The sequence below is a fragment of the Chenopodium album genome, chromosome 24 (assembly GCF_948465745.1).
Source record: "Chenopodium album chromosome 24, dcCheAlbu1.1, whole genome shotgun sequence".
NCBI classification, from domain to species: Eukaryota; Viridiplantae; Streptophyta; class Magnoliopsida; order Caryophyllales; family Amaranthaceae; genus Chenopodium; species Chenopodium album.
The window spans coordinates 29912229-29935446 of record NC_137857.1 but is presented as its reverse complement, the minus strand read 5'-3'; the positions used below and the strand labels follow the sequence as shown (position 1 = coordinate 29935446).

The 23218-nt window shown below is 29.8% G+C and overlaps 1 protein-coding gene across 1 annotated transcript; it reads left to right on the top strand.

The window, feature by feature from the left end:
- Positions 1–10259: 10259 nt before the first annotated feature.
- On the top strand, positions 10260–22774 carry LOC145612535 (cysteine-rich receptor-like protein kinase 8). Its single transcript, XM_081667888.1, has 7 exons — positions 10260–11052; positions 14925–15041; positions 16044–16165; positions 17904–18114; positions 21768–22005; positions 22104–22254; positions 22386–22774. The coding sequence occupies exons 1-7, from the start codon at positions 10260–10262 to the stop codon at positions 22740–22742; spliced, it is 1989 nt and encodes a 662-aa protein (XP_081524014.1). The 3' UTR covers positions 22743–22774.
- Positions 22775–23218: the final 444 nt, after the last annotated feature.

Here is a 23218-nt window from a genome sequence, read left to right as displayed (position 1 = left end):
AATGATTTTAAAAAATAAAAATAGATTTTCAATTACTATAATTATGTATTTTCTACAAATATACATGTATTTACAATTATAAATACATTATAGACATTTTAGCCTTTTAAAATAAATGAAAATTTGACTAACCATAACATATCACATCAGCATGTTATGGTGTCATTTTTTGAAAAATGACATAGTAGAAACATCCTACTTTCAAAGGGGTAATTGTATATAAATAAATTGTTTTTAGGGACATAATATGTAGGAATAAAGGGATTGTAGTTTCTATTTCACCTTAAGAAAATAAGATTGAAGTGTCACTAGAGATAATTCTTATTCCAACTCAATAACCCAACACAACTCAACTCGAATCACACACGAACATATTAAAACCAAACTTCACCCGACATGACCAGACTTCCACCCGACTTGACCCATTTAACATTTGTTGCAACCATATTAAGTTGATACACTATCTAACAAAGTTACTTAATTTCACAAGGTTTGAAATCTAAGCCGAATCCGCCATGTTGAACCAGTCAAATTGACAGGTCTAAGTAGCACAAATAGTCAACATAGAGGAACTAAAAATGTTTAGGAAAATGGTTATTGACCTGATGTTCCTATATTTTTGAACCTTCCTCGCTTCAGTGTGTGGTTACTATAGGCGTGGGTGCCTTGTATTGTACAAATATTTTCAGAAAGAACGTAATATACAAATGTAAAAAATATACATTTGTAGTGAAAAAGAACATACTGTTAAAATGTAATGAACATATACCTAAATTAAAAAGAACATATTTGTCCATGTTTTTTTTTATTGTCAATATAATGTATTTTTATTTGTGATATAATATTTCTTGCTTATTATGACGTGTTCTTTAAATTTTATCTTAAAAATTATGGTGCATTATATAAATATAACGTTTATTACATAATATTATGATGTTTTTTACTAATATTACGGATGTTCTTTAAGATATAAAAATAAAACTAAAATTGGATGTTATTTACAAAACATGTTCTTTACAAACAGTCAAATGTTCCCTCCACGTTCTTTCTACTCGTTAAAGATCCGTGTTTCATTTCTCCACTGTCTTTTAATTTTTCAAATTTTAGTGATCCAATCCTACCCTTTTTTTTTTGACGGGCCAATCCTTGTTTGTTGACCTCATTTTTCATTCTAATTTTCCTTTTCTTTTTCTGTATTTTTTATTTTAAAAAAAGTTTTATAAATATTTTTTTGGATCAATCATACCCCATTTACACTAGTAGAAAAATTGTAAAATGCACCGCTAATTGGCCATCGGTTTTTGAAAACCGGTGGCTTAATTAATAGGCGGGATGAGCCAAACCGGTTTTGCCACCGGTTCAAACCAAACCCGTGGCAATAATTAAAAGGCCACCGGTTTTGAACCAGTGGCAATATCCAATTAAATAAAAAAAAATAAAAAATGCGTCCCATATAAAAACCCCAAACCCAAACCCTACTCCCTCATTCTCTCTCTCCTCTCCTCTCCTTTTCTTCTCTTTCCTGCGCCGTCGTTCTCTTTCTTTCATTTTCATTCTCTCTCTCCTCTCCTCTCCTCTCCTCTCCTCTTCTTCTCTTTCTTTCATTTTCATTCTCTTTTACCTGCGCCGTCGTCCGGTCGTCCCTCTTCTTCTCTTTCTTTCATTTCGATCTCCTTCTCGATCTCCTTCGATCTCCTTCGATCTCCTTCTCGATCTCCTTCTCGTCTCCTTCTCGATCTCCTTCTCGTCTCCTTCTCGTCTCCTTCTCGTCATTTCAACCACCACCGCAACAACAACAACGAAGACATGCATGCTCGAGGTTAGGTTTAATTTTGTGTGTAATTAATCGATTTTTGGATTTTGTTGGGTTTAATTAATTGTTAATTAGTCGATTTTGGATTTTTTGAGTGTTTTCATCGATTTTAATTGATTTTAATCGATTTTAAGTCGATCTCCTTCTAAGTTCTATTTGATTTTTATTCTGTTTTTTTTTTTTCCGATTTTGAGCTCGGGTTTTTACTAATTTCAAGGAATTTTGTTTATTTTTTTCTGGGTTTGTTTTTTCTTTTTTTTTCGGGTTATTTTTTCTGAGATGGGTGTTCGGGTGAAGGTGGGTCTGGTGGGTGAAGGTGGGTGAAGGTGGGTGTTCGGGTGAAGGTTAAGGTGGTGCGGATGGTGGGTGAAGGTGGGTGTTCGGGTGAAGGTTAAGGTGGTGCGGATGGTGGGTTAAGGTGGTGGGATTTAATTTTATTTTTGTTTAATTTTTTTTCCTGGGTTTTTGTTTAATTTCTGGGTTTTTGTTTTTGTTTATGTGGGATGCAGTGTTTTGGTTATTTTTTTTTTCACAGCTTATTTTAATCGATTTATTTTTTTGTTTTAATTGATGCAGGTATATTGATCAAGATCTTAAATCGAAGAACCAAGATGCAAGAATAGTGAATTAGATGTTGTATGGGGTTTTTTAGACTTTAATGTTGTAATTATATTTTAATTTAATATTGGAATTTTAGTTTGTAAATCTGATTATCTTAGTTATTTGGAACTGTTTTATGAGAAATTTATTTGTAGTTATTATATACTGGTTATTGATGAATATATGTGTGTTTCATGTATATTATTCTTATATATATGTTTCTGCAACATTTTAAGTGAAAAAAATGAAAAGAAATTTTTTTTTTTGTTTTTTTAGGGTATTATTGCCACCGGTTAACCGGTGGCAATAGTTGTTAATACAAAAAAAAAATTGCGGGAACGACTATTGCCACCGGTTAACCGGTGGCAATACTTGATTTTGCCACCGGTTTTGAACCGGTGGCGTTTTCAACCGAGTATTGCCACCCCCCAAATGACCACCAGTTCAAAACCGGTGGCATAGGGGGGTTTTGGACCGGTGGCCAATTGATATTTTCGCCTAGTGTTATTTTTGAGCAATTTTTTTTTTTTGAATTTTTACCAACATCAACTTAAACCTACTTTCTTCTTTATTTATTAATTACTAGATTAGTATCCGTACATTGCACATTGATGAGAAGTAATTTTTTTTCATAATTTATATTATACGGAGTATGATATAAGTAACTTTTCGTGTCCTATAAAATATTATGCATTATCACTATTATTGTATTCGTCAAAAATGTGATTCTTTTTTAAAAAAATAAAATAAAATTAGTCATAATGACATCATACATTAAATAGGCATGAAAATTTTGAAGGAGGAAGCGACACAAAGGATAGGGAGGGGGTTACTGATGTTAGTAGAGTTTTATTTTAGTATTAGTTAAATAAATTTATCTATATCCATACTTTACACTTCCCTTCCTCTACAAATTTTGTAACAAATTACCATTTAAGGAAGTTTCACAAATATCGCAAAAAATTTTCTATTTATACATGTTTTTCCTTTTTTTTTCTTTCTCATAATCACGTGGATTCCTATTTTTATTCCTCTCTATCTCTCTCTTCTTCTTAAATATTCATATCCCTTCCTCATGTTGCAAAATTGGAGGAATTAAGGAAGTATTAAACTAATCACCATAAATATGACACTTGACACAATTTTATGAAAATTTATCCCTAGAACATGTTAAATTTTAAGGAATTTCTATTAAAAAATCTCAAATTCATTTAACTAATAAAAGCCCTTGTGGCTCTTTAAGAGCCAAAAAAAAAAAAAAAAAAATTATTATATATACAATAATTTTAAGGATAATAAATAAAAAATTTCTAATTAAAAAAAATTGTTACATGAATGGATTTATTTCAATTCACTGTTATCAATAACTTAATTCTAAAACAGACACTGGGAGTGACACGTGTCACATCCTGACGCTGTTTTTTTCCTCCAAAATTCCCTTCAATTCCCTTTTTAACCTTTTTTTTGTGAAGATATAATAAAACTACGATAATATCATTCTAGATCTCTTATATTATCTTTATGACAATATATTTCTTTTTATTTGGTGTTCATAATTTTTCTATACACATTTACCTAAAATATTATTCTAATTTTTTTTAATTATCTGATAAACAGAGTAATATTAGAATTTTCCAAAAAATAATACTCTTTAATAAAATTAATTCGTATTATTAATATTAAAGAAATTAGTTTAATGCGTCGTCACTTTTATTAGTTTGATATATTTTTGTAAGGAAAAAATAGTAGACTTACGGTACATAGCACGGGGCCTAAGTTAGCTATTAATAAATTTTACTATCATAAATCTGTGCATTATATGCTGGAATCAAACCTAGTTTTTAATAAACCAAATCCAAAAATTATATTATTGTTATTAATTGCCAGATTTGTTCATAAATTTAATTTAACTCGTAAAGAAATACTCTCTTCAAACTATATTAGTTTTGACATTTATCACGACATATAGTTTTAGTTAATAGTTTGTTTGGTTATAAATTGTTATTTTATTGTAATATTGACTTGAAAAGTGATAGTTGAGAATCATTTTATCTAAGAACTTTTTGTGAAAAAGTACCTTATACATTACAATTTTTGTGAAAAACTACCTTGTTAATTAAATGTTGTAAGAAACTACCTTATGAAACTTAGATAATATAAAAAAACTTCCTTATAAATCACTAAGGGAGCATTTGGTTTGCGGAATATAGATATGAGGTTTGGGTTTAAAATGACTAAAACCTAGCTATACCATATGTTTGGTTGTCAAAAGTACGAATTTGAAACCCATACCTCAAACCCATAAGGTATGGGGTTTGAAAACCTTGGGGGGAGTTGGGTTTGGCTCATTCCTTTCCTATAGGTATCAAATACATGACATTAAGGGGATGAGATTCTATTCCAAAATCTAGCCAAACACATGATATTAAGTATCAAATTCCAACCTGATACCAGCATAACCCCATTCCTAATTCTAAACCCATACCACTATGTGAACCAAACACTCCCTAAATGTTATAAGAAGCTACCTTTTGACGGATTATTACATTAAAATAACAGGCGTTTAATGACCCATTTTCTATCATTTTTTCTCCTTTTCCCACCCGGCCAATTCCTCCATAGCTCCCATATAACCCTGAATTCTACCTCTCTTTCATTGTTAAATCAAACACATGGTAGCAACTTACAACATTTATTTTTATAAGGTAGTTTCTTACAACAATTTTTTATAAGGTAGATTTTCACAAAATTTAAAGTATATAAGGCAATTTTTCACAAAAATTTATTTATTTAAATGTAAATGTGGGAGGAAAGGGTAGATTAATTTATTTAAGGAAATTTTGTCAGAAACCACCCGTTTAAAACACTTTTTTGTCAAAAACCACCCGAAAAAAAATTTGTTGTCTAGAACCACCCAATTTTAAAATTTAGTTGCCAAACGCCACATGAGTTTATTTTCCGGCATTGACCCAGAACTCCGGCGTTGACCCTACCCTCGTGCCTTGCACGTGACTTTAATGAACCCCTCCCTTATCTTTCTCCTCTTCCTTCTCTCTCCTCTCTGTTCTATCTCTCTCCTCTCTCTGCAAGCTAACTCCATAGCCTGCATTGTTGTTGTCTAAGGTCTAAAATTAGCAAGACCTGCCAGCAGCCTGAATCCCCTTCCTCTGACTTCCCCTTTCCGGCCAACCTCCCCCTCTCCCCCTTCCCTTGTCTTTCTGGGTGTCGCGTCATCGTTCTTTGTTAGCGGCGTACGTACCTTCTAGGTTTTCAATAAGTCGAAGATTAAACATGCTCCTTGCCAAATTACTGGAATTACAATGTTGAAATTGTTGCAATTGGTGTCGAATTGATGTTTGTAGGCGGCGAATTGGTGAAATTTATGGTGTTGTTGGTGGGCGAAGCTGGCGGTGTGGATGTTGTGTATCGCAGCTGGTGCGATGTGTGTTGGAAGGTGTGGCTGGGTTGCTGCGGTCGGTTGCTGCGATGTTAGGCTGTTGTTTGGAGTTGTAGGAGATGCGGGTAGCAGGGTCTATGGGAGGCCTAGAAGTGAAAGTGGAACCTCCATGAACAATGTCTACCCCTGCTCTCATTTTTTTTATTACTTTTGAGATTCTAATGAAGTGCTGGAGTTATTGGTGGCGCCGGCGGTGGCAATAGTACTAGTAGCGGTAGAGGATGACTTGTGCAAGCTCCATTGTTGTTGACTAAGGTTGTTGCTTCTCAACAATGGTTTGTACTAATTTTTGACCTTAGTCAACAATAATGGAGCTTGTAGAGAGAGGAGGGAAAAGGAAGAGGAGAGAGATAGGGGAGGAGTTCATTAAAAGTGGGTCAACGCCGGAGTTCTAGGTCAATGCCGGAAAATATACTGTTGTGGTGTTTGGCAACTAATTTTTAACATTGGGTGGTTCTAGACAACAAAATTTTTTTCGGGTGGTTTTTGACAAAAAAGTGTTTTTAGCGGGTGGTTTCTGACAAAATTTCCTTTATTTAATTAGATTTGAAATAGAGTTGAACCCTCAATTTTTCATAGAGAAAAGAGACGTGTATTAATTATTGGTAGTGTCTTTTCAAAAGCATAAATTATGTAAAGGAAATTCAATCAGAATGTTCAAACTAATTATGAGATGAGATTTTATTTTATTATTATTACTAGTTTAAGGTCCCGTGCAATGCACAATTTTACTTAATCAAATTATGAATTACAATGTTAATATAACATAAATATATTTATATATAAAAAAAATTAAAACAAATACTTGAATTTCTTTTCAAAAAAAAAAATAACTTGAATTAATATTATATTGTTATCAAAAGTTATTGATTAATAAACATTAAAAAAAAAACACTCAAATTTAATGGTTATACTGTTTATATGAGAATAAAATTTATGTTATTTATAACCCGTGCAATGTAATTATATACCCCGTATTTTCCTATTTTGCTGGCATGTTTTGACCGGCACAATATTTTATAGCATACTATAACCGGAAAAATGTTTTATACAAATTTAATTGACTTAACTTTTACGACAATTAATAATCAAGGTTTTTTAATTTTTGTTTTATATTTATGTTTATAGTTATTGAATTGTAGTGTTATAACTATAAATAAATCAAAAAATTTATAGTAAAAGCTAAAGTGTCTAATCCTGGTTGGAGCAAAAAAAACTTTCAAGGAAAAAAATACATTGTAGAATGATACGAAGTACGGGATTAGTACATTATTCTAATTTAATATATTACCTTATATGTTTGTTTATTATAGAAAAATACCTATTATAAAAATTATAAAAAATATGCATATAGAATACATTTCGAATATAATTGCCAAATTGAAAGTTAAATATTATAGGTTATATAAATTGATATTAATGAAGATTTTGTACAAAAAGAAAAAATAAAAAGGGAAAGAAAAAAGTGGCGGGAAAATTTTTAATCAGAACATGACAAGTGTCATGTCAGATTCGCCTTTAGTATTATGTAATTGATTATTTTTTTTTTTGGTGTCTTAAGACACAGGGATAGGTGATGATAACAGATCTCAAGATCTCTTGAAATCATAGAACAATTCTAACCAACTGAGTTATTCCTCACTCTCATATAAAAATTCATAAGATAGGAGAGTACATAGTAAACTTTTTTTGTGAGCTAATTAGGAAATACAGTAATACTATAGAGTACCTTTCCTTTTTTTTTTTTTTTTTTTTTTTTTTTTTTTTTTTTTTAAGTGTCCCACCTTAACCAAATCACTTGTTAATGCGAAAATTTAAGTGATGATTTCATTAATTGTTATCCAGAAGTATAAATAATTATACTCCCTTTGTTTCATAATTATCGCAACACTTTGATCGACACAAATGCCAATGCATAACTTGACCATTAATATTTGTAATTATATATTATTAAGAAGTATAAGAGCTTGGTCTCATGAAAATACACCTAAAGACTAACATGGCAATATGTGTTTATTTTCTTAAATGTTGATATAATAAAGTAAAGGTAATGAAATTATATAAATAGTGTAAAAGTCAAAGTGTTACGATTATTACGAAATGGATGGAGTAATATAGTTAATATTTGAAAATTATACATTGAAACGAGTTCAACAAATACCCACACGAGAACATTTTAATTTTAAATATTAAGCACGAATATTGATCAAAATGACACATATGAGCCAAATTAAAGTCAATTAAATAGGGACCTTGTTTGGTAATAAGCTGGTTAATATTGCTGATTTTATCAACTTGGTGGTTTGACTGATGGTTATATTAGATGTTTTGACTAGTTGATGTAAATAGTTTGTTGTGTAAAAGTGTTTGGTAAATAAATGTTTATTGTTAGATGTTTCAATGAATCTAATACTGAAAAAACTAATGGTTCAAAAGCAGGGGCGGAGCTAAGGGGGGCTGGCAGGGGCCCGACCCCTGTAGCCCAACCCAACGGCCCTTAATTTTCTTATTTGACCCCTGCAGTATTTTTGAAATATATACTGATGAGCTTCTTCAGTTATTTTATTGGCTCAGTTGTTAAGAGTGCATAGAAATGATACACAACTAACACAAGGTCTAAGGTAAAAACCTAGCATAGACTTTTTACTTTTATTTTTTTTGGAGAAATGTTAACACAATCACCCAAAGATGCTTTTACTACTTTAATTTTTAATTCCATAAGCTTCCTCAGAACTTCAACCATATTAGATCATTCAACTTTTTTTTTTCCGCCCAAGTTCTCTACTAACTTCTTCAACTCTTTTATAAGTGATCTTTTTATAAATTAAAAAAAAAAAAAAAAAAATCTTCAATCTTCTAATTGTATTTAATCATGTATTTTTTTTTTTTTATAAATTACCGCAATTTCTATCTTACTCCTGGAGTACCGTGCACATGGTACTCCAGATTTTATAAATTCATGTTATTTTGATATTAACTTCTTATACTTTCAATTTATATATATGTTATTTTAAAATAAATGTATGTTATTTTGCGTTTTTTCTCAGTTATCTTCCTCCCATACTCTCTCTTCCTTTCTCAGCTACTCCAACTCAAAATCACACACATTCTCTTCCCTTCTTCATCCAATTTTCTGGGTTTCCCAAAAATCAACCTCTCACTCTATCTCTCTTCCTCTCACTACTCCAATTCTAAATCAAAGACACTTTCTCCCTCCTCTTTTCTTCTTCCAATTTTCTGGGTTTCTTAGAAATAAATTGATTTGAAGCCATTTAAGGGTTCAAATGTGTTCATGTCAAGAAATTTAGTATCTCTTGAAGTGTTCGATTCTCTTTAAACTCAAAGCTGCTAATGTTATTTTGATGTAAAACTTATTATTATTTCAATTTATATACATGTTATTTATAAATAAGTACTTGTTATTTTGTAAATTAAAAATAGCATGAATGGAGGTTGAAGTAAATAAGTAAATAACATATTGTTGTAACAAAATAATTAAATAACACAACATTTAAGCAAAATAACAAAAAGTGTACGCAAAATAACTCAAACATATTTGTAAGGAATACCATGATCCATTGTACTCCAGGAGTATATAATACTAATTAATAAATTACCGCCTTATTCTAAAAAATTTTATTCTTTTTGTCTAATTGTTCAGTAATAGTTTGTCCATAGATCACCAATTTTTTGTTTGGTTGTCAACAAGTAAATTTTACACCTAATTTATACATAGAAAATGAAATTGCCAATTATTTCAACATACAATCTACTATTGCCGACATTGTTTCTATGAAAAATCATAAAATGCAATTTAGTAAAAAATTATTATATTATTATATTGATTCAACAATCGGCCCGCCTAACTTAAAAATCCTGGCTCTGCCCTTGGTCAAAAGGCAATTTTCAAAAAACTTTTATAATGAGTTTTATATAAAAGAAAATTTTAACCCTAAAAAGCTCTTTTACAAAGGGGTAAAAGAGCTTTTTAGGGTTAAAATTTTCTGCTATTTACCAAACACCAAAATTAGCTAATTAATATGGTCAAACCTCTAATAATGTTAAATAAGATAAAAGTTTTTCAAAAAGCTCTTTATCAAACAAGGCCAAACACGGAGGAGATTTTAAATGGTGAGATGACTTTTAGTACCAAATTGACATTGGTGCCAAATTGTTTTCAACTTTGACATTAGTGCCAAATTGACAAATGTGTGATCAAACCTTATAATTGTCCCACTGACTTGCTGGCTGGCAAGAAAGTTCATTCCCTAGCGCTAGCATGTTTTGAAAACTCAACGTCAATTATATTGAATGAAAATTTCCAAGAACTAACAATAACAGAATTCATGATCCAGTGTTTTCATTTTTCAATTATTTCATCTCGCCATCATGTTGCACCTCTTGTTTATGCTATTATCTTTGCTTGGCACTTCAACTGCTTCTTTTCCAATAACCATAAACTATAATGTATCCGATTGTTATAGTTCATCATTATACCCTCTAAATGGCACGTTCGAAACCAATTTCAATCATATGCTCTCAACTTTAGTATCTCAAATTTCAAGTACCAAAAACGGTTTTCTTAAACACAAGCAAGGTTTGGACAATCAAGATGTTGTTTACGGTCTTGCCTTGTGTCGAGGTGATTTGTATCCTGACGAGTGTCATGATTGTATTCAAATGGCAAGCAACCAAATAAAAAGTATGTGTCCAAGAGCAACGCAAGCAATATTATGGAAGGAACCTTGCATGATTCAGTACTCTAACCAATCAATTTTCTCTGTTTTACAAGAACAACCTTGGCAAGCACTATATAACAGTAATAACGTCACTAACCAAGGGGATGATTGGATTACAGTGCTCCGTAGCTCAGTGAATGAGGTAACACTGAAAGCAGCTACTAACAAGTCCGGTAACATGTATGACACAAATGTGGCGTGGTTTACATCCAAGAATACATCATTGTTCAGTTTAGCTCAATGTACTCCGGACTTGTCAATGAGCAATTGCCTTCAGTGCTTCAGTACAGCTATATCTCAACTAAATGAATATTTTCAAGGGGGAGGAATAATGCTAATGCCTAGTTGTACGCTTCGGTATGAGTTTTACCAGTTTTTTCATATGAAAAATTCATCTATAAGCTTGGCTCCTCCTCCAACAAATACTTTAAGTAAAAATCGAGGTATGTAAATGTTTAATTTTACATTTTTACACACGCTTACTAGGTAGACCACTGCATAACGCTTATTGTGCACTCGTGGATATTACTCCTTCTATTTCAAAACAATTATTAACACATCACTCAGATTTGACACACTTGTCAATGCATTATGAGTTTACTATCTATATAACTAATATTATACTTAACTAGCCTTCTGACCCGTGCAATGCACGGGTTATTCATATAAAATTGTATTGAGAGATAAGTAAGGAAATATCAGTAAATCGTTATAGGTTATAATATGTAATCAATTAAAATTTTGGAACTTTAATTTAAAAAAAAAAAAAAAAAAAAAAAAAAAAAAAAAAAAAAAAAAAAAAAGAGGCTTAAATAGAAGGTGGAAGTGTTAAAATTAAAGAGATGATAGGAAAAGGTTGAATAATTAAAGGGGAGAGAAGAAGATGAAGAGATGAAGTATAGGTTTAGTGAAAGAATTAAAAAAAAATGGTGTAATAAATAATTAATAGTGTAAGATGACATGTGGCACTATGGTTAGAGAAGTGTAATAAAATGGATGGGGACATGTGTCTTTCTTAGTTTCTTGGTTATACTTTTTAAATACTAAAGTATAGATATAGAAGTATAGATTACCGCTTAATTAAGGTTTTTTTCTTCTTAAGAGGACACTTGATAAAGTTTGGATCTTTTACCAAAATAGCTACTTTAACCAAAATATTTACCAAAATGACTATTTTTAAAATCTAATTCCCAAACTAGCTACTCCCTCCGTCCCAAAAAGAACGACCCATTTGGCCAAAACTTTGTCCCAAAAAAATGACCCATTTGCATTAAAACACCCATCAATTTGCTACAATATTTGTGCAAAATTAGCTTCCCCATATAAAAATTTGATTTTCCATGTAATTTTATTACTTTTTCTCTCTATTTTTTTACAAACCCCATGTAAATTTATCTTTCCAATATATTTTTCCTTCTTTTTACTTAACTTCCTTAATACCCGCGTAATCAACCCAAATGGGTCGTTCTTTTTGGGACGGAGGGAGTATAATATTGACTAAATAATGCAAAAGATATGGAATACTATTTTTTTTTCCTCATTAAATCATTTGAATTGGTTTTCTAGATGAATTTTATTTTATTCAAAAATAATACTAAAAAACTCACTATTGAATATAATCGATTTGATTAAAGCTAGGTACTTCTCATCATTCTATAATTTATAATTGTATATACTGTAGTGTTTAATTTTTTTAATTGCATATTTGATTACGTAAAAAAACTAATTTTTTTTTTTGCATGTGTTTGTAGGTTACGTAACTATAGATGATGAATACATTCAGAGACCATGATAATGATGATATAATTAAACCTCTTTTAAAAAAATTATTATTCTGTTAATTTAGTTCAGAAGATCATTTGATTGCATATAGTATTTATCCAAGATAGGTGAAGACCATATTTGACTTTGAAGCTTATCAGCATAGCGAACTTCATTTGGGTATTTTATCAAATTAAACACTCTTATGTGCAAGAGTATGTAGTGGGTTAAATCAAAAAATAAAATAAAAACAAAACAAAAACAACGGTTCAATTGGTAAAATACAAAATTCCAAAATTAATAAATGATTAAATGGTAATGCATTATTTACTATTTAGTCAATGTTATAGCTAGGTATTTCCTTAAAAAAAAATGTTATAGCTAGTTTGGGAATAACATTTTAAAAATAGCCATTTTGGTAAATATTTTGGCTAAAGTAGCTATTTTGGCAAAATATCCATAAAGTTTTAGTTTAGTGAAATTAATACTCCCTTCGTCCCTAAATTACATTCCTCCTTTCTATTTTTAGTAACTTTGTTTTAGTAAATCAACTCTCTTTTTCTGTTTTATATTTAATGCTTTCTCACTCATCCTTACATAATCTCACTCATAATCCTTGTGCCAAATTACAATGAATATAATTGGTTAAAAATTTTCAATTAGGAGTATGTGATTGGTCCTTTTTTTTTTTGCAAAAGGTTGATGACATGTCATGAGTAATAACTAATCTATCTTTGTACTTCCCATTGCATTATCTAATTATTGTTATTTATCTTATTCTTCCCTCCTTAATTCCCGTGTAAATTTCCAAATAGGAATGTAATTTAGGCACGGAGGGAGTAATAATTTTTTTTTCTCTCACATCCATTATTTTTGTTATAAGTTATTAACGCAACTATCTTTTTCTTACATTGTAGAAGTATAATTTATCAATAATTCAACTACGTTACTCAATTACCTCTTTTAATTAAGTCAACTAAATCACCTAAAGTGTATGGTAATTGATGTGTAAAACCCCTCCCAAAAAAAAAAAAAAAAAAACAGAGTATTTTGAGATTAAATTTGAATAGTCTATTTTATTTTAAACGAGACACTTAAGTCTTTAAGTAAAGAAATAAATAATGTTACCTAAATTGTTCAATTAAAATAAAAATAAAGATAAAATAATGCTAATATGCTACGTAAATTATAAGGTGGCCTACTAGCCTGGCCGATGTGTAACACTTAAAAAAATAATGCTACCTAAATCGTGTGTATTTAGTTGATTTGCAACAAAATTATACTCGTACAAGCTCCCATATAAGAAGGTTCTAGGGAAAATAAAAGTCATTAATAGTTTTTTAGTTGATTGGTATATATTTTTCCAATCTTTGAATTAATTTTTTGACAGGAATTCCAATCTTTGAATTTGGAATGTCAAACAACAAGAAAATTAAAAGAATAATGATGTCATATATGCAATTTCTACGGGAAATTTTTATCATGAGAAAATGATACGTGTACAAAAAAGATTGGCGTAAACAATTTTTTTTTTTTGCTCTAGTTTTAGTCATAGATTTTACGTAGATTTAAGTCAAAGACTAAAAGTAGAATACGATTGGGAACTACTTCAACGTATTGCAAAATTGATGTTAGAAGCGTATACTGTATACACACTGCTCACTGTGTACACGTTGAACATCAAGCCTAGGTTTAGAAAACTTAAAGACTAAAAGCTATAAATAAAATGATATTATGTTCATTATTAGATTTTATGTTTGTTATGTTTCTTTGATATTAGGCTTAATGTTCAACATATGCACAATAAACACTATGCATATACCTCCACTATCCAACTATTGTGTAGGTATGGTAGTGGCAAGCATTTTTTTTTTTTTTTTTTCATTTAATAGGAGAAACTGGTTTTTAAATACTTTCCTCCATTAATGCATTATTGTGGGGCGAGGGTACAATTATTCTTATAGTGGGAAAAAGGAGAAGAGATATAAGAGAAAAAAAGTAATTAAAATTGGACATTTGATTTTAAGCTTATACTCCCTCTGTCTCTTTATTAGATGCCTATTTTTAGCATTTATTACTCATATAATAAAGAGAACTAACTTGTCAAAAAAAATAAAATAAAGAGAACTAGAGAAGTAGACATCTAATGAAGGGACGGAAGAAGTAGTATGATATAATAAAATGCAAAAAAATAAGAGTATATTAGGTATTTATAATGTAAACAGAAATATTTAAAATGAGGTATGATACACTATTTGTGAAACTTATTTAATAGACAATTGGTGGAATATTAATTTAACTAATGAAACATTAATAATTTTTTTAATTTTAAAAGCCAAAAATATGAATGGCCAAGATTGATCTTTAATGATACTTAAAGGATTGAGATTAGAAACAATTAGAATGTCGACCTTATTAGCCATCGAAATGTCTTCCATAAATCAGAACTACTTCAAGTCAAAGTTTATATTGCCAAGTAGAACCTTAACTTCCGAAATTATTGAAGGCTTGAAGCATGGATTTCATTTTGCTATATATATTTTTCGGTCTACAGGAAAGAAAATAGCAGTTGCAGTCACTTTGCCAATGGTTGTATTAGGAATTATAACAACTGGCATTTGTTTCTTTAGAAAGAAAGCAAAGAAGTACTCTTCTCCAGATGTAAAAAATGGTAATCATCTCTGAGATCATCTTTGGTATGCACAGTAATATATTTTTGGGTTTTTCTATATTTTTTTTCACTTTTTTACGTTGTGCCCCAACATATATAACTTTTTACCCTGTAACTCCAATATACTTTTTGTTTCCATATGGTAACCTTACCGTTATCCTGCCGTTAAAAATTCAGTTGTGGGGCCCACTCTCCATTTAGTAATATTTATTTTATCAAATTGCTATTCCGTCAAAGGTTTCGGGGGCTATTTTGGGCCCTAGGGAGCCAAATTGAGTTCCGATTTGACAAAAAAACAACGTAAATGTCTCGTTTTGTGTGTTAAAATGTCAGTACGTAAATCGAGACATTTCTTAATAAGCAAAACGAGGCATTTACGTTATTTTTTTGCCAAATCTGAGTTCAAGTTGGACTCCTAAGATTCAAAAATAGCCCCCGAAACCTTTAACGGAAAAACAATTCGATAAAAAAAATATTAATAAATGGAGAGTGGGCCCCACTAACGGAATTTTTTAACGGCAGGATAACGGCAATGTTACCGTATGGAAACAAAAAGTATATTAAAATTACAGTGTAGAAAATCATACATGTTGGGGCACAACGTAGAAAAGTGAAAAAAAACAGGGTTACTGTATAGAAAAACCCTATATTTTTTTCACGTGAGCTCGAAGGACAACGATGTAGAAATTTCGTTTAAATTTTAATTAACTAAGGTAGTTGATATTCATGGATATAATAGTTTTAAGTTATGGAAATGAAATAAATTAAACTTATTAGCAACTAACCACCTTCGACCTAATTTTAAATTTTTTTTTTTTTGAGGAAAACCTAATTTTAAATTGGTAACACTTAAATTACCTTTTCTGATTATTAAGTGGCTCTCTCATCCCTTAAAAAAAAAAAAAAAAAAAAAAAAAAAAAAAAAAAAAAAAAAAAATTAGTGGCTCTCTCATTATTAAATGGCTAGCTTATACAGTACTCGTATGATTTATGGTGTTACAGTGCTAGGTGATTTGACAACCGTGGAATCCTTGACTTTCGATCTTAAGACACTTGAAGTTGCCACAAACAACTATTCTTATAATCAAATACTTGGTCAAGGCGGCTTTGGTAGGGTCTATAAGGTAACCAATTGCGACCTTCCTTTTAATTAAGTTTTAATTTTTTTAAGAACAAATAATATTGATAATGTAATACTCGTAATAAATTTTGAGCAAAATATTAATATGAAAATAATTTATTTCATATACTAAATCTAATATATATATATATAAAGGGGAGTTTTTCCCGAGTTATTAGAGAGCCACGTAGGATCTAATTTTCTCAGCGCGCCATGTAGGATTATAAATCTTTGTAATAGCCAATTAAATAAGAGATTATTAATTTCTTTTAAAATTAAATAATTCAAATGCCACGTAAGCAAAATTGGTGAATGAGATTTTTAAGTTTAAATTAATTAAATATTATCTTTTAATATTAGGGATTTTATCTAAATATATAACAAATTTTATCTCATAATTACCAAAAAAAAAAAAAAAAAAAAATCAAACAAACCGTGCATCGCACGGGCTTCATCTAGTATTTGATACATTTGACTTTTTTCACTCTTTATATACTCCGTATTAGATTTGATCATCGTTTTTTTTAAGTAAAAAACAAGGTTAATTTTATCATCATGTTTTTATAAAATTATATATTTTTTTTTACTAACATTTAATCATATAAATCTAATCCATTGTTTCAAAAAAAATATAAATCTAATCTATTGTCAGACTTTTTCATGTGTGTCAAGTGTAATTGTGTCAATTATTTTAGGTTGGATGGAGTATTATAATTTCTAAAAAATCTTATAAATTAATGAAACATATATGATTCAATCATAGTCTCTGTGACTAGTCTTACCACCTCCTAATAAGAAACCCCCTAGTCTGTCTTTTTTCTTCCTTTTTTTTATCTTTTTTTTTTGTACATCAGAGTCTTTTAATAATAGGAAAATTTGTCTGAAAGGAACATATATGTTTATTATTTTGTCTGGAAGCATCTTATATGGTCTAAAAGGATCTTATAAGTTTAATCTGCTGTTAATTGGGGGGAATTTAAGGTTGGAATATGGCAATAATTGACTTTTTTCTCCGACTGACAAATTAATAGAGAATAGTGAATAGAATTGCTGGATTATTATTCATCAATAGGTAGAGTATTTATACAAAACCTAAGAACATAAAATAGGAAACAATTTTCCTAAAAGATATACATAAATAATATCTTAACACATAATAAACCTAAATATATTATTCTCCTAATAAGATCAATACGGAAAATATATCACACATATATTTTCTGATATTATCTCTAACACCCTCCCGCAATCGTAACGGCAGTAACACGAACGTTGCGATTGGAAATTCTTCAAATTGTTGAAGCCGAGATGCACACTCTTGTGATGTCGAACTCTCACGTGACCTTAAAAATTGACCCTCTTTTTCTCTTTTCACAATGTCTCTCTAATTTCTCATTCTCTCTCTTCTGATTCCCATATGACACAAATCAAAAGAATGGAATTTGAGAGAAATCATGGATAAAAAGAAAAGGGGTAATTTTTGAGGTCATACAAGAGGTGAACATTGAAGAAAAAAGTCAATTATTGCTGGATTCCGACTTAAAGGTCCTCCAAAACAACAAAAACATACAAGTTTCTTCCAAACAAAATAGTGAACATATATGTCCCTTTAAGACAAATTTTTCTTTATAACATTGTGGTTTTTATTCTACTGAATAATATAAAATAAGAAATCTTTATCATTTGATTATTTCTAGATAATATATAACTTTTATTAAAACGTTGGTCATCGGTTATCTTAGGGAACTCTGGCAAATGGACAAGAGATAGCAGTTAAAAGGCTATCAAAGGTATCTAGTCAAGGAGCAGAAGAATTCAAGAATGAGGTTATATTAATTGCCAATCTTCAACATAGAAATTTGGTTAAGATATTGGGATTTTGTTTAGAAAGAGAAGAGAAGTTACTCGTCTATGAATATGTTCCCAACAAAAGCCTCAATTACTACTTATTTGGTAAGAAAAGATTGAAAATTTTACATTGAAATATAACTATCATAATGTTTTAATGATGATATGGCTCATAATTGATGATTGTTTTTTTTTTTTTTTTTTTTTTTTTTTTTTTTTTTTCTAAAAAATCAATTACATTACTTTATTATAACTATAAAATAGTATTATCAACATTTTCTTAATTTACCAAATTTTTAGTTTTCATTTATGTAATTTTTACTAGGAGTATTATTTTTAGGATTTTTTGACTTTTACCACCAAAAAAATCAAAAAAATGTTTTTTACCAACAAAACTTCTAAAACTTTTATTTTACCACCAAATAAAAAATTAAAAGTTGTTTTTTACCGCCTGTCGTCAAAAACCTGACGGAATTTTTTAAATTCTTCCATTTTCGTGTAAAACACAAGCTCTTTAGGGGTTTTGGGGGCACTTTAGCCCTATGTGCCCAATTTGAGGTCAAAATTGACAAAAAAATGATCGGAAATGCCTCGTTTTGCGTGTTTAAAAAAACCTCGATTTGCGTGAATACGCAAAGCGAGGCATTTCCAATCATATTTTGTCAATTTTGACCTCAAATTGGACCCATAGAACCAAAGTGCCCCCTAAACCTATGAAAAACATATTTTGCGCACGAAATTCGAAAGATATTTTTTTAAGCCGTTATATTTAACGGTTTTCTTGACGTTTGGTGGTAAAAAATAATTTTTAGAAATTTTTTTTGTGGTAAAATAAAAGTTTTAGAAGTTTTGGTGGTAAAAAACAACTTTTTGATTTTTTTTGGTGGTAAAAGTCAAAATTTTCTTATTTTTAATGGTTTTTCGAAATAATTATTTTATATTGGATTAAAATTTTCAAAAATTATATTTGCATTGTAGATGTTAGGACACTAATTGTGTTCATTTTAGAGAAAATTGTGAAAAAGGACCTTTTAAATGGTCGACTTTTTGAGAAAGGACCTTTTAAGTGAAAACTTGTGAAAAAAGACCTTTTAAGTTGTATTTTGTTTGTACGGGGTACTTGGGTAAGATTGTGAGATGGTCAACGCCGGAGCTCTGACGTTAACTATCACATGTTAGTCACGTGACTTATTTTTAATAAATAATAAAAAAATTCCCCAAAATTTCCCCCTTTCCCTACCTTCGTGAGCATACTATATGAAAGGGTTAGGTCAAGAAATGAGGGAAATTTTTTATTTATTTATTTTTAAAAAAGACACATGACTAATACATGATAGTCAACCCCGAAGCTCCGGCATTGACCACCATGCAAGTTCACCCTAATACCCCATACAAACAAAATACATTTTAAAAGATCTTTTTTCACAATTTTCTCTTCATTTTATAACATGAAAAAATAAACTGATCGATCACATTGTACATCATTAAAATAATGTGGTCGCCATTTTTCAAACGACCGCGGTATGTATAATGTGGTCGACACATTGTATACCATTTTTTGAATTTTTATTTTAATTAATAAATACAATGCCCTTTATCATTAAAATACTTTTGTTTTTTATTTAAATAAAATACAGGTCATTTTCTCAAAAAGATTCGACTAACAATTACTCTTACTCATTATTTGTTTTATTTGTTTGTCTTAATGAGTCGAATGAATTAATAACTTAGATATTTGTTGACAGATCGAAAATTATAATATTTAATCATTTAGGGCCTGTTGTCTTACGTTGAAATTCAATTCAGCTGAGTTCAGTTAAGTTCAGTTTAGTTCAGTTCAGCTCAATTCAGTTCAGTTCAGTTCAGCTCCTAATTTCCTTCTCTTATAAAATATTCAGTTCAGTTCAGCTGAGTTCAGTTCAGTTCAGTTCAGCTGAGTTCAGTCAATGAGAACAGGCCCTTAATGTATTACTTTTTTTTTTTAAAGCCTAATTCCAGACTCCCATCTTTAAATTCCTTAGTCATTAATTAGCGAAAAAACTAAGAAAAATCAACACCCCGAAAATATGGAATTAAGTAGATTAGGTCCCGTGCCATGCACGGTAATTTCACTATTATTCTAAATTCAACACTATATATGATAGCAAATGAAAATAAAACCTTTTGTAGTATACAGTTTTTCTTCTTAGTTTAAGTATAAAATGAAATGAAATCTGAATTATAATAAAAGAGCGGATTAGACAAATAAGTGTTGTAAAAATTTTAATTTGGCATCGTTTTTTCTTAATAACAAAATAAATAATTAAGTATTTTAACAGTGTATTTGCATTCTCGTGCATATAAGAATGTAAGACATCTGACAGTTATATTCTAACAAATATGATATGATAAAATAGATATCTCGAGATAAAAGTTTACATAGGTTGAAATCTTAATTAATCAATTTGTCTTACATGATTTACACATATAGAGTATTGGATATACATCATATACTGCATACAAAAAGATATCGTATTGGACATTTAAAGGTATATATAAATACTACTTATGAAGATATTTAAATGTATAAAAAAATATGCACTCCATATGATATACAAAGTAAAAGATATAGAATAATATTTTATGCAAAAAAAAAAATAAATAATAAATAAAGAAAGAAAGAAAATATGTAAATATTTTTTTAAGAAGTGAATCACCGTTATATGATTTGGTGAATATATTTTTTAAGAAAACGAATCACAATTACGTAAAGAAGTGAATATTTTTTTTTTTAAGAATACATAAAAAAAAAAAGTTCTAGAAGGAAAAAACAATACCAAGAAGTGACACGTGTCATTCTTGGTGTCTGTTTTAATATTATGTTATTGATTATCAAAATAGCAATGTGTTTAATAAAAGTACTACTCACATGCACATGACTTAAAAATCCTAGCTTAGGGCCTGTTTACATTTACTTAATTTCATTTCAGTTCTATTTAGTTTAACTCCAATCAGTTCAGTTCAGTTCCGCTCCAATTGGTTCAGTTCAGCTCCTAATTTCCCTTATAAAATATTCATTTCAGCTTAGTTCAGTTCAGTTTAGCTCGAATCAGTTCAGTTCAGCTCCAATCTGTTCAGCTCAGTTCAATAAATATGAACAGACCCTTAATCATGATTACAGATTATAGAAATAAGCTAGGTTAATAACATTACTCATGTTTTCCCAATTATTGCTACCAATAAATAATTCTCCTGAAAAATAAGCCTGATTTTCGCGCTTTACCATCTTGTTGTGTAACCAATTGTACACACTAGATGATTTTTGAATAATCAAAATAACTATTATATGATTGATACTTCACTTAACTTGTTTAAATTACCTTATTTTAACTTACCTGATCTGATCAAATCTGATTTGATATGGTCTGATGTGGTTTGATCTAATCTGATTTGACCAAACTTTGAAATTATGTGTACGATCATCTATAAAAAAAGAAATATAGCAAGTGAGGTTTTGTTAGATTATTTATATTAATGTGTAATTTATTAATATGTAATTTTTATAATTTTATAAATTACGTATTTAATTAAAGATATTTAGCGATTAAAAACCACACATAACGATGATCTTATCTTAACTTATTTTTTCTAATCTAATTTTATTCGGACTTACTTTTTCTAAAATAAGTAAAAATAAGTTGAACTAATTCTAATTATACTGCATCAGATAAAAAAAACTAATTCTAATTATAATAAATATTATGAAATGCTCTATATAGATGCGCGAAAGCAAGGAGAATTAAATTGGTCTAAGCGCTACGAAATAATAAGAGGCATCGCTAGAGGACTACTTTACCTTCATGAAGACTCACGGCCAAGAATCATCCACCGTGACCTAAAATCTGGAAATATTTTGCTCGATGCAAATATGAACCCAAAAATTGCAGATTTTGGTTTAGCAAGAATCTTCAAGGTTGAACAAACAGTGGATGACACTAGTAGAGTTGTTGGAACATAGTAAGTCTTTTTGTTTTATGTCTTTTTTGTTAGTGTCTTCCTCTTATTAATTTGATTATAACCACATTTAAGATTAATCAATAACATATTTTTTGTAGTGGGTATATGGCTCCAGAATATGCAATGCATGGGCAATTTTCCATAAAATCAGATGTATACAGTTTTGGTGTGTTGGTTTTGGAGATTGTTAGTGGCAAGAAAATAAGTACAAAATTCGACCAATATGGTGACGGAGACCTCTTGACCTATGTGAGTATGAGCATGAACTAATTACATTTACTAAATGCAGAGTAATTCATTCTTAAAGTTATCAATTTGTAAAAAAGAAACATTATCAAATCTGCCCTAGCTAATCTGACCACAATTAAAATGTGTATTAGGCTTGGAGAAGTTTGAAAGAAGAAAAACCCTTGGATTTTATGGACACAACATTGAAGGATACTTACTCGAGTGTAGAAGTGTTGAGATGCATTCACCTAGGCTTATGGTGTGCACAAGAGAACACAAATGGTAGACCGACCATGTCAACAGTTGTTCATTTACTCAACAATGATACAACCACCAACACAATGCCAACACCTCCGCACCCTCGAAATTTTTACAACAGTAGTAGTACTCAGTCACCTCTTTTGTCAAGATTAAGTGTACACTCAACGACATCAACGAGCAATACTAGTGAGTTAAAACCAATGTCTGATCAAAATCAAATCACCATTAGTGAGATGCTTCCCAGGTGATTTACTCTGGCTATTGAAGACATATATACTTAAAGAAGACACAATAAGTGATATATGATATGATGTAGTTCACTTTGTCCATTCAAATGTTGGATTTATTGTATAATTTCTCATTCTTTCTCATATTTAAACTTTATACTCATATAAGTTAAGAATGCATAATTGCATACAGACTACACGTTTTTGGCAGACCTTTTTGGACATGCGCGCTGTTAATTTCCAGCAAGTTAAGCCACATTTAAGTATGTAACTCATTGTATTTAGAACAGAACCCACTAAGGTCCTTAAAAAATTAATGCTCATAAATAAGTTATTTTTTTATTGAAAATTTTATTGATGTACAATGTCAAGTTTTCCCTAACTAGCAGTTTAGGCTTTTTTTAAATTTTTTTTAGGGACTATTCGTTGGATTTTTAATTAAAACTATTTTAGTATTTGATCAATTTGCCTGAGTTCAGATTTCTAGCCAACAAGAT

Coding starts and splice junctions, on each gene's coding strand:
- LOC145612535 (XM_081667888.1), top strand. CDS start 10,260: ATGTTGCACCTCTTGTTTATGCTATTATCTTTGCTTGGCACTTCAACT. Junction 11,053..14,924: donor TACTTTAAGTAAAAATCGAG/GTATGTAAATGT, acceptor TTCGGTCTACAG/GAAAGAAAATAGCAGTTGCA. Junction 15,042..16,043: donor TTCTCCAGATGTAAAAAATG/GTAATCATCTCT, acceptor ATGGTGTTACAG/TGCTAGGTGATTTGACAACC.